The sequence below is a fragment of the Typopeltis vanoorti genome, chromosome 15, assembly GCF_054136105.1.
Source record: "Typopeltis vanoorti isolate ZY-2024b chromosome 15, IOZ_Tvanoo_1.0, whole genome shotgun sequence".
In the NCBI taxonomy this organism is placed as follows: domain Eukaryota; kingdom Metazoa; phylum Arthropoda; class Arachnida; order Uropygi; family Thelyphonidae; genus Typopeltis; species Typopeltis vanoorti.
In genome coordinates, this window is record NC_143563.1 from 28,018,047 (window position 1) to 28,030,909 (window position 12,863).

Below are 12,863 nucleotides of genomic sequence, written 5' to 3' on the forward strand. Positions count from 1 at the left end.
CAATGTAGCTACCTAAGTTATGGACAGGTTTTCTGATCCTATAACAAATACTCTTGAACCTTTAGTCCCCTCTGTCACATTCTACAAGTAATTATCTCTCAGTAAGTGTATAAATTGCATTTCCTTCCTGCCACATGATCATGCATAGTGGTGTACAGTGTTCCACTTTAGACTAGACACTGATAAGTGAATGCAAGTGTTCTGATATTTATTTTGATAACATAATAACAGAAGAGTAACACTTTCGCCCAGAAGTCACAGCATTTTGAATCGCTATGGAGTGGTATGAACCTACATCAAAATTTGATGAAAACTAGAGCAACAATCAGCCACTAACAACAAATACACATAAATACAAAATACATTGCAAATGATACACCTTGATAGCAGTCTACAATTAGCATTTTCATTTGAATAGACAAGCAACTGATTAGAAAGAACAAGGAAAATTTTCAAATCAATGATTAAAAAGATTAAAAGATTATAAACACACATACCATCATCCAATATCTTTTTCCAAATCTCACTTTTAAAAGTACATTTATCTTCTTTATCACTCTGTGAATCTTCTTTACTGGAAACTATTAATTCTGGACTATGTGGTGAAGTATTATCTAATTTTTCTGGTGGATTATCTCCATCTGTAAAAACATTAATTAATGTGTGTGTGTGTGTGCATGTATATACACACACACACACACATACTTTTTTTAAATTTCATCTAGAGACTACATGAATGAATGTATGGAAAGTGTGGTCAATGTAGAGACAGAGTGAATGCATTTAAGTCATAGTGTGATGAGCTGTCAGTGTGAGCTCCTGCAATGAGTCTTTTGACTCAATGCCTGCATTTACCATCCATGCAGTTAGCCTGGTGGCTATGCGCTTTGCAACCATATACCTGAGAAAAGAGTGTAATGGGTTCAATTCCCATTGCCGACATAAGAAGCTTAAGGATCTTTCTCATCCAAGTTAGCCAGTCTTGGGCATGGACAGCAGGGTTTTTCTCTTCAGTTTATCTGGGGCTTTTCCCTTCCATAAGCAGGCAAACCGGCCCCTGTGAACACACGAGATACAGCCATAGGATATACCAAGAGGAATAGAGCTAGCCACCTTATCCTTGGGATGGGTACGACTTAGAAGAGCTCAAGCCAGCTCTGCAACAGGCCAGTAGGCCTAATACGTAGTAGGGAGAAGAAGCCTGCATTTACCACACTCTCAAGGCAATGCATTCTAGTCAACCACTGTCCATGCAGAGAAGCTGCTCCCCACCCCCTTGCTCACATGCTCATACAGTTTCCAGGATGGTCCCATCTCATCATCATCATCATCTTCTCATTTCTTCTTTGTCGCATTTCTCTTACAGTAATAACCCCTTACCAACTTGTGTCTTAATTGTATCCCTTATATATATAAGCACAGTAAAACCTGGGAACACTGAATGTGGTACAAATATGATGGATGATACAGTTGAGAGTGGTGATACAGAGGAATATGCAAAAGATGGTGGAATGAAATGACAGATAAACAAAAGGCAGAATGATAAAGAAACTAGTATGAAAGATAAGAACATGAGTGAAGATATTAGAAAATAATTAGGTAGGTTAAGGAACAAATTAAGGCATGTGTAGTATGAGATAGGACATTTAGAGAAGAGATCGGTGGCAGGAGGTAAGAAGGAAGATACTAGTTTGTAATGAATGGTGGAGAGTAGTGGAGTGCTGTATGAGGACTCTGTAGTGAAAAATGTGAAAATGTAGAAAGTGTGTAAGAAAAGTATGCCTGATAGAAGCAACAATAGGAAGAGTGACTAAGGCTGTGTACAAGAGTTGATTGTGCTGAAAGAAACAAATGATTTCTGAGGAAATGTGAATGAGGTAGCAAGATATCTGTGAATGTTGTTAGAGACAGTCAAGTGGAAGCATCTGAGAGGCAGAATTGTGAATGGGTTTACAAAGTTTGATAGTAGGGAAATGAGGAGAAGAGCAACGATTATGAATAGTACGATGGCTAGAACAGGCAAAAAAGATAGCACACTTGAGTATGTGAATGTATGGTTAATTCCGGAAGCAAGAGAAAGAGCTGTTTGCAGTTAATTGAGAGTGGCAGTGTCAAGCTGGGTAAATTGATAACAGGAGGAAGAGAGTGTGCAGCCAGTCAGAGAAACAAAAATTAGATAATAGGATCAAGAGTGTAAGATAGTAGGACAGGTGCAAGATAAATGACAAAGGAAGACAAGATACGGATGCAGGGATGGCCTTAATGGGGCCAAGAGAGTTTAAGGAGTTGAATGGGATGAGCAATTATGGGAAGAAAAGGGCTATCAGGGGAAAGTTACTGTGCTTATATACCAATGCAAAAAGAATTAGGAATAATGGTTCAGAGTTTGTGGCACTGACAGCCGGTTAGTCTGCATAACACTGGGGTGTCGGTGAGATGGTGTTGACACAGGGTACCGATGTACCCATGGGAATAAAATATGATGATTACAGCACTTTTTCAAAAAGAGAGAAGGTGGGATATTCATGATGAGTTTGGAAGACTTGTGATTCCTCGATGTGAAACATGAAGCAGCAGTGATAATGGCTCTGAGGCCATTTGGTGTGAGGCTGAAGCAAACATGAATTTTAGATATTTAGTGGTGTTGCTACAAGCCAGAAAAATTTGGGGGAAAGAATTCTGAAATGTTCAGCCAGATGAATGACGGGGGGGGGGGGGGGGGGTAATAATAATAGGTGACTTTAAAAAAAAGTGACAAGTGTGTTGAGGAAGAATTGACTAGAAGCAAGAATTAACATGTAAGAATATTGAATTCCTTCAGCTACTTAGGGACAACTACCTTATGCAGTTGATACATAACATGGGACATGAGTGTTGGATTTAATAACTCAGTGATAATAGAAAACTTCAATATGATGCCACCAGCTGGGAAGAGTTAACATGTGGTTTTAATGTGGAGAAGTGGTCTACAGCAGGGTCTATGATAAATTAAAGAAACAGAGGTGATGTGTAGTGGCTTTATCAGATGATGGAAAGAGAAATCAGCAATGTCTCGGAACTTGGTACAATCAGTTATGGCAATGTATAGATTGTATTCCTAAATTTCAGAGGATAAATGAAGTGGGGGAGGGATACAATGGATGAATAAGAAATTATATAGCTGCTACTGAAAAGAGAATATTATGGAGAAGATATAAAGTATAAAGCACAGGGTATTTCTCATGAGCAGCAACCAGTGTAGTGAGGAAGGAGAAATTGGTTATATGAGAGAAGATTGGCTGAAACAATAACGAAAAACTACAGAGAATTCTATAGTTATCTTGTCATGTAGGCATCTGTAGGAATAGAACATTTTTAGAACTATTTTTTTCCCTGTATAAAAACCACAAAGATGTCAAACAGAAACTATGTTTTAATTTTGGCTAGAACAAATGCTATGTTCACTTCTTCAGGAAATAACATGAACAAACAAAAAACTAGAAAGCAAGTAATAACAGTTAACATCTCTAAGTTGTTTAAAAACATTTAAACAATAGAAAGCATGCATTCGCTATTACACTGGCTGCTAGTTTTTTTGCTGTATACTACTGATAGATACAAGTGTGTCATGATGGATTAAGAGCAGATCTGATGTAAAATCATTCCTTGTTTTTTGCTGCACTGTAGAGGATGTTTCATCACTTCAGCTAATTCCTTGAATGCTTTTGAATAAAAACAGTAATCAATGTGGAGCATTTCAGTTTTTTGCCATTCTACTTGGTGTTTTATACTGGAAAAAATAGTTCTAAAAATTCTGCAGTTATTTCACTAGTAGAAGAATGAGTGAATGTGGTAGATTGACTTTAGTTGCTAGAGAGAGAGAGAATACAGGTCACTTCTGCTGAAGATGTAGCAGAAATGTTCAATGAGTATGTCATTAGTGTATTTCATGAAGGGGAATTAACAATACCTGAATAACAATAGTATGGATAACAAAAGACTGACAGAAAAGAATGGGAGGAGTTTTGAATATTAAGTAACTTATTTTGATAATGAAATACTGATAGATATTTGTTTGGTGATATCAATAGTTGGATATTGAAAAGAATTATAAAACTGGAGAAAAACTCACTCATTTTTTAGCACAGAATTTTCACCTAAGTAGGCATCATCAGTACAAGATCACAGAATGGAAATTAAACATTAATAGACAATTCAAAATGCCTAAGTAGCTAATGTAAGATAACTATAAAAGGTCAATAATGTCCTAATTTATTCAAATTATATCATCATCATCAAATTCCTGCCATGTACCTAAAGGGGTGTACAGGATATGATAGTATTACATGAAAAATTTACATCATTACTAACTTCATAATCTACAATTTTCCTCCAAATCAGTCTGTTACATGTCAAGACTCCAACATCATCAGATCTTATATTTCTATTTTTTTTTTTTTAAATAACGAAACCTGTGGTGCGTTCATAATTAGAAGAAACACACGTATAAACCACAGTGAAAATTATTTAATTGTAAATATTTCATCCTAAGTATCTTAGGACATCATCAGTACAGTATTTCAGTATTTGTTTAAATACTGTACTGATGATGTCCTAAGATACTTAGGATGAAATATTTACAATTAAATAATTTTCACTGTGGTTTATATGTGTGTTTCTTCTAATTATATTTCTATCATCTAAGACACTTTGTACAGTATCAATCCACCTATATCTTGGTCTTCCTCTGGGTCGTTTTCCAGCCAACCTGGCAGAGAACACTTGTTTTGCTAATCTTTCGTTGCGCATTCTATTTAAGTGACCATACCACCTGAGATTAGCTCTGCTAACGCATTCCTGGATGCTGACAATTTCAAGTTCTTTCCTAATATCCTCATTTTTAATAAGATATTGCCATTGATGCCATCTATTCACACCTCTAATCTTTCTCAGGACTCGACTCTCATATCTGTGGTCTCTAGCCTTTGATCAAGTGTTTTACTTCTGACCCAGCTCTCAGATCCATAAGTTAAAACTGGTTTGAACACTGTCTTGTATACTGCTAATTTAGTGTTCTGACTAATTTCTCTCTTATTCCATAAGAATTTATTCAACTGACTTCCTACCATACTAGCTTCGTTGATTTTGTTGTCTATTTCCATATTTAATTTACCATATTCACTAAAAATCATACCTAAGTAGCCGAAATGTTTTACTTGTTCCACAGGTTCTCTGTTAGCAATGTAGTTGACATTTTCAACGATTCTGCCTATTTTCATTGTCTTTGTCTTTTTATTGCTGACCTTCATAAAATATCTATTACAACAGTTACTCAATTTAGTCAGGGAATCTTGCAAACTTGTAGCGGATTTATTTAGAAGTATAACATCGTCCACATAAAGCAAAGAGCTGATATTAACACTGCCAATTTTGATATCATGTTTAATACCACTTTCCTTCATAATGTGATCCATATAAATAATGAATAACAGAGGGGATAATGTACATCCTTGTCTCACACCAGATTTAACATTAAACCATCTTCCTGTACTTCATTCAATTTTAATTGCTGACATACAACTCAAATAAAGACTAAGTATTGTTTGATATAATGCCCACTAACACCATATAACTGTAGTGTATTGAATAGCTTCTCTCTTGTCATCTTGTCATATGCCTTTTCCAGATCGACAAAACTTAAATATAGATCTTTGTTATATTCCCATGCTTTCTCAACTATTTGTCGTAAAGTGAAGATCTGATCCTAACAGCCTCTATTTGGCCTGAATCCAGCTTGTTCTTCACCAAGCTTTTCTTCCACAATTCTTCTCAACCTTTCCTCAAGTATAAATCTTGCTATGAACACTTAGGAGGGAAATACCTCCATAATTCTCACATTCAGTTTTATTTCCCTTTTTATATATGGGTACTATGAGAGCTCTACTCCAATCATCGGGAATTCGTCCCTTTGTCCAGGCTTTCTGAATTATGCAGTGCAACCACTGTAAGACTTTTATACCACCATCTTCAGCATTTCTGGTGGAATATCACCTACTCCTGCTGCCTTTCCACATTTAAAGCCTTTGATGGCTTTTTCTACTTCAAGTATGGATATGTATTCCTGACTCTATGTGTGTTGAGTGTTTCTTACCACTGTGTTATCACTGATTGTTTCATTTAGCAATTTTTCGAAGTAATTACTCCATACTTCAAGGATATCTTTTTCTCTCATTTTCATGTCATCTTTATCATCTCTAACTCCTTTTACAGCACTCTTTCCTCCATTTCTAAGCTTCTTCAACAATCTCCAGCTTCTTTCTAAATATCAAGAAGGTGGAAATATCTTTCCACCTTCTTGATATTTATTTTCTATGTTCTTGCCAAAGTCCTCCCATGATTTTTGTTTAGCTAGTTTTACACAGTGTTCAGCTTTCTTACATTTGTCTCTGTATTCTCTAAGAACACAAGCTGACTTATTTGACATGAATTTTTGATATGCTTTCTTCTTTTCCTTCACTGCCTCTTTAACTTCCTGTGCTCACCATGGAGTTCTGATTTTTCTATCCTTGCAAACAACCTCATCACATGCCTCTCTGGCTGAATCGATCAGGGTTTGCTTCAAGGCATGCCACTGAATCTCCAAGGTTTGGTTCATGTTCTCAAACGCTTTCATTTTTTTTTTTTTAATCATCTTTGTGAATTTTAGTCTACAGTTCACATCTGAGCGCTACTCAACTTTTATTTGCTTTAAAACTTTCTTACATGTTATTATTTTCAATATGAACTTCAATTTTATCCTGCTCAAGACTAAATGGTGATCACTTCCAATTTCAAATCCTCTGTGCACCAGGGAGTAAACTTCACTATCAACAATAACATAGTCTATGAGACTTTTCTTATTCCTTGCCTCTTCTATGTGAATTTGTGCACATTTTTATGTTGGAACATGGTGTTAGTAATAACCAGTCTATGTCCTGAGCAGAAATCCAACAGGTATTTGCCATTATTATTAGCTTGGCTCTTTTCTCCAAATTTTCCCAAAATATTTTTGTATGTCTGACAATCATTTCCTACTCTGCTATTTAGATCCACAACAAGGACCAACTTTTCTGTTTACATTGTCAGTTGCGTTCCCTAAAGCATCAAAAAATTCCTTCACTTCTACTTTAGTAGAACCTTCTATGGGACCATAGGCACAAATAAGTTTCATTGTCCAGTTCCCTATTCTCATATTTGCCCACATCACTCTACTTTAGACTGCCTGCCTTCGCAACCATATGACTGGGGAAGGAGTGTCCCAGGTTCGATTCCCATTGAAGATGTGAGGAATTTGAGGATCTTCTCAGCCATAGCCAAGTTAGCCAATCTTGGGCGTGGGCAGTAGGTTTTTCCCCGCCAGTTTATCTGGCTTTTTTCATCCCACAAACAGACAACCGTCCCTGTGAACACACATGGATCTACAGCCATAAATACCTAACCCCTATGAGGGGGCTCAACTCACCCCAATAGGGATGGTGGAGGAAAAAGGGAGGAAACTCCATAAGAATAAATAAATAAAGAATAAACAAATTGCCTGAATATAACATTTTGTATTTATTGCTCAGAAAGATCTCGCCAGTTTTTGTCTTTTTTGTTTCAGTCACCCCTATTATGTCGATCTGGTACTTATCTAATTCCTCAGCTAGCTCCATTTCTTTGCCACTCAGGCTTCTTATGTTGAGTTGGGGCGTGCTTTCAGATTTGTTCCAGTAGCTGACTTTTCATTGTTGGCCCTGGTTCCTTGGCGAAAACAACGGGGACCTTGTTTACCCGGGCGACGCCCCAGCCAGCATGAAATTTTGTCATGTTGTACCATCATTATGTATTGGTTTAAGCCAATAAGAATACAATTTGTTCAGCTAAATCCCAAATTGTCAGCCCATCCTCGTTCGTTCAGTATTCACGTTGATACCCAACATGGTGCACCACAAGAAGGTGAGGATTAGACATTAGGTCAGAAGCCCTGGTTGGTTCTCCGCATTCCTTTAAAGGCTATGTGGAGGTTTGTCTGAATTTTCATCCCACAAACATTAGGTCAGAAGTGAAAGGTGGAGATTTTTCTGATGGGGGCACAAAAGGCAGCAAAAATATTGAGTGGTTTTAAAACTTTTGCTATGCATTCACTAATGCCATGCATATGGGATAGGAATGAGAGTTATTTCTTTTGTATTTGAAGCAGTAGAGATACCATAATTGATAAAAACTCTTTTGATGAAAGAATTCTTAAAACTATTACATGGAAAGGTGGAATTCATATGTTATGATTCTTTCTGTATCAGTTTGTCTGAAGAATATAAAGAATGTGCATGATGTACTTCATTCCTGGATCCAATTCACGTTAGAAGTAAATAAGAAATTAGTTTTTTTAGATCTTTTAATTCTTCATCAACAAGATGGCAGCTTACATTTTTCAGTTTTTTGGAAGAAGACTCATACAGGCCATTATATCCATGCTGAATCTCATCATCATCCTATTAAAGCATTAACACATTGCACCGCCCATTCTTGATGTTCTTTAGATGAACTGTTACAGATAGAATTACAACACATTAGTTCAATTAATTAATATCAATTTAAGTCACAAGGAACCTGGTAGATACTAGGGAGAGCTAGACTTGTGACTTGGATTCTCTGTGGAAAGGAGAATACAAGAACACCAGTCTTACATTAGCAACAGCATATCTAAAAAATCTGGCTTGGCACCGTATGGAATAGATATAGACCACAGTACCCTCTGGTCCGAAACATGCTTGCTTCATCAGTGTTGATAAAAATTTTAACGCTTGTTTACAGAAAGAGCTGCGGCTTTACTTCACTGTCCGAACTTAATAATTGGAACAACTTCTCTCTCTCTAAGATATGGGAAAGTCTTATTTTAATTGCACATTAATCATTTTTTTAATGCAATATTCTGTTTGTTGTTTGGTGATAGCAATAGTTTGTAATTAAATTCTGTTGCATGATGACTGAGATTGAGATTGTGTGAGAAAGTGATTCAAGACATGAAAGCAGAGTTGATGAAAATGAGGCAAAGAGATGAAGTGTATACAGAGTAAAACTAAGAAAATTACAGATATGCATGGAAGAGTGAGGAAGAATGGAACAAAAAGATGACTATGTGAATGTTGAAAGTTTTTTCCCACTTGGTTATTTTAATTTTATTAGAAATGGCCCCGAGTCCTGCGCGGCCCACACTCACCGTTCTACAGCGAGGGTAAGGCACCGAGTGTGGCCAGGGGTGCTTAGAATCTCGCAGATGAAAACAGGACGCCTCTTAAATCTATGAAAATGGCAATCAGTACCCTCAATACTCTAACTTTGGCAAGAGACTACAGAATAGATTTACTAATCAAAGAACTAACCAATATCAACTTGGATATCCTGCTAGTGAATGAAACAAAAAGATTGAAAGAACTGGCAGCAAGATTGAAAGATGACAGCTCTAAGGAGCATCCTCAAACAATGGCAAACAAGGCAGAGTGGGCTTCATTGTTAAATCTAAGCTCACCAAGTCGATACTTTCTTGTAACATCATATCTGAAAGAATAGGTGTATTCGTAATTGGAATAGAGAACAATACAACAATAAAATTAATATCTTGCTATGCTCCAACATCTGTAGCTGATAATCAAGAAATAGAAAATTTTACATGAATCTTGAACAGGAATTAAATTACAAGTCAATATACACATTCGTTGGTGGTGACTTTAATGCCAAAATAGGATGTGGAAAAGAAGATGAAAAGTTTATAGGACCACATGGCCTAGGAGAAAGAAATAGAAGAGGAGAGAGAGAGAGATTAGCTGAATTTGCTGCAGCTGAACAACTCTTTATCATGAACACTTTTTTCAACAAATGCCTAGGAAGAAGATGGACTTGGCAATCACCGAATGGAGACGCAAAACATTTAATTGACAGTATTTTAACATACTGTAAAAGACTGGTACAAAATGTTGGTACAATAGGCAAAACATACTTCAACATAGATTCTGACCACAGACTCCTCAGAGCCATTATAAAAATAAACCACAAAAAAGAACAACATATCAGGGCAACATCAAACCATAAAAAACAACCCAAACAAATAGACTACCACAAGTTCAGGAAGTACATAGAAGAGACCGAATGGACTATTAAAAACTGTTACATAAATGATGACTATATTGACTTTATTAATAAATTCAACGAGTGCAAGAAAAAATCAGAAATTCCTGTGAAACAAAAGAAAACGACTCTCACCTCAAACTATAGAACTACTGAAAAAGAGAAAAGAACTGAAGAAATATGAAGAAAATTTTCTAGAATATAAAACTATCTGTAAGTTACTAAGGAAAAGAATTCCAGAAGACTACAAAGCTTTCAGGATACAAAAATTAAGAGAAGCAGTGCAGGCAAAAACCAGCCTGAAAAAAATAGAGAAAGACTCAAATTTTAAACAGTCAATTCCATCTGCTTTACAGGATCAAAATGGAGAAAAACATACTAATAGAAAAAAGATAGAAGATATTGTGCAGAATTTTTATAATGATCTCTATGCAACTTAGTGCCAAGTTTCAGAACCTATCATTCCAAAACCAAGCAATATACCAGATGTACTAACAGAATTAATAGAACATGCCCTTAAGAAAATGAGTAAAGGTAAAGTCTCAGGACTTGATCATGTTAAGGCTGAAGAAATCCAACAAGGTGAACCGATTATTTTCAAACTTTGGCTGCCCGATTCATGTGGTACTTCAAAGAAAGAAAGATTCCAGAGGAATGGAAAACCTCAAAAACCATACTTCTATTCAAAAAAGGGAACAAGGAAGACAAAAAACTATCATCCAATCTGTCGACTCTCTCGCATATATAAGATCATGAACAGAGTAATACTGAACAGAATCCAAGACACTCTAGAAGACAACTCCAGCAGAGAGCAGGCAGGATTCAGAAGAGGCTTCTCCACAACAGATCATATCAGGTCATTTCACAACTAACAAAAAAATGCAGAGAATACCGAATCCCTCTATGTTTCCTCTTTATTGATTTTAAAAAAGCATTTGATACCATAGAACACAATGCAGTCATCAGTGCCCTACTGGAAATAAAAGAAATTAACAAAAATCAGACCACACAAATAACCCTATTTGATCAACCTATAAATATAGATATAAAGAGAGGGGTCAGGCAAGGCGATGTGATCTCCCCAAATCTATTTATCAGCACTTTAGAATATATTCTGAAAAAAATAGAGCTAAACGGAGGAATAAGCATAGGTGGTGAAATACTACAAATTCTTATGTTTGCCAATGATCTAGTACTGATATCCCACAACCCAAAAGACCTAGAAGAAATGGGTGAAAAAGTATACAAAAACAGCAGTAAGATAGGCTTAGAAATGAATCTAGAAAAAACAAAATGGATCGAGAACATTTACACAAGTGACAGTCACCTATGTATTGATAAGATCCCTATAGAACAAGTTGACTGATACAAGTACTTAGGACAAACAATAAAAATCAATAACGATTTATCTGAAGAACTAGCAAAAAGAAAGAAAGCTGCATGGATATCATTCAACAGACTAAAAGAAACACTTACTGATCCAAATCTTGACATCTCTCCGAAGACAAAGCTATTTAATAGTGATATTCTACCATCACTCACATATGAATCAGAAACATGGAACACAACAAGAAAAGAAGAGACTCTCAGAATAAACTCAGCGTGCAATAGAATGCAGGATTTGTAACATCAGCAGAATGAAACATGTTAGAAACATGGAACTAAGAAAGAGATCAGGCATAAAAGATGTGGTAACTGCAGTATATGGAAGCAAGATGAGATGGGCAGGTCAAATGGCCAGACTCAAGGATAACAGATGGACATATAGAATACTCAACTGGCAACCAAGAAAACCAGGAAGACCTACAAGATGGAAAGATTCACTAGTGAAATCTATTGGTATAACATGGAAGAGAGAGGCTCAAGATCGAGATCGCTGGAGGCATCTTTGTGACCTGCACTCATGGAGAAATCCTGAGTGAAACACAGATCCATCAAGATCAAGATCATTTATTATTTTAAGTTAAGGGGATAATAAATCCCTCATTATTTTACAGCCGAATACGAAACTCGGAGATCGAAATCCATCGAAATCTAAGAGTTTCATGCCGAAGAACCATCGGCGAGTCCAAGCATAAGTCATCACTTGGGTAGTAGAACACTATGGCAACTCGTGTCAAAGGTGGAGCAAGCTCCGTCACTATCCTTAATATTTTCTCATAATGTAAAACACAGCTCCTAAGAGATGTATTACTGTTTTACATTATGAGGAGAGATCACTACCCAGACCGGTTTCGACCTGTATTGAGGTCTCATCATGAGATCTCACCAGTATATGGATACACTGGTCTGGTAATTCGTAAGTAGGGGTAAATGCAAGTTCGATTCACTTAAATTTTGGTATTCCAGGTCTACCTACTCACTGATGAGACCTCAACAAAGGTCGAAACTGGTCTGCGTAGTGACCTCTTCTCATAATGTAAAGCAGTAATACATCTCCTAGGAGCTGCATTTTACATTATGAGAAAATATTAAGGATAGTGACGGAGCTTGCTCCACCTTTGACACGAGTTGCCACAGTGTTGTACTACCCAAATGATGACTTACGCTTGGACTCGCCGATAGTTCTTCAGCATGAAACTCTTGGTTTTGGATGGATTTCGATCTCTGAGTTTCGTATCCGGCTGTAAAATAATGAGCGATTTATTATCCCCTTCACTTAATTTATGCCGCTGGAAAAATAGCCTATTGGCTCTTTATCACATTTATTATTTTGGCTATGTGAAAGAGGTAATGACTGA

General features: G+C 36.5%; 1 protein-coding gene across 2 annotated transcripts in view; it reads right to left on the reverse strand.

Annotated features, from left to right (window-relative positions):
- The window catches only part of LOC150098544 (uncharacterized), a 610,245-nt gene that overhangs the window by 475,164 nt on the left and 122,218 nt on the right, over nt 1-12,863 (reverse strand). For both annotated transcript variants that reach the window (XM_090405300.1, XM_090405297.1), the window contains exon 10: nt 498-641. In XM_090405300.1, coding sequence (XP_090261426.1) covers nt 498-641 — 144 coding nt within the window. The remainder of the gene's footprint in view (nt 1-497; nt 642-12,863) is intronic.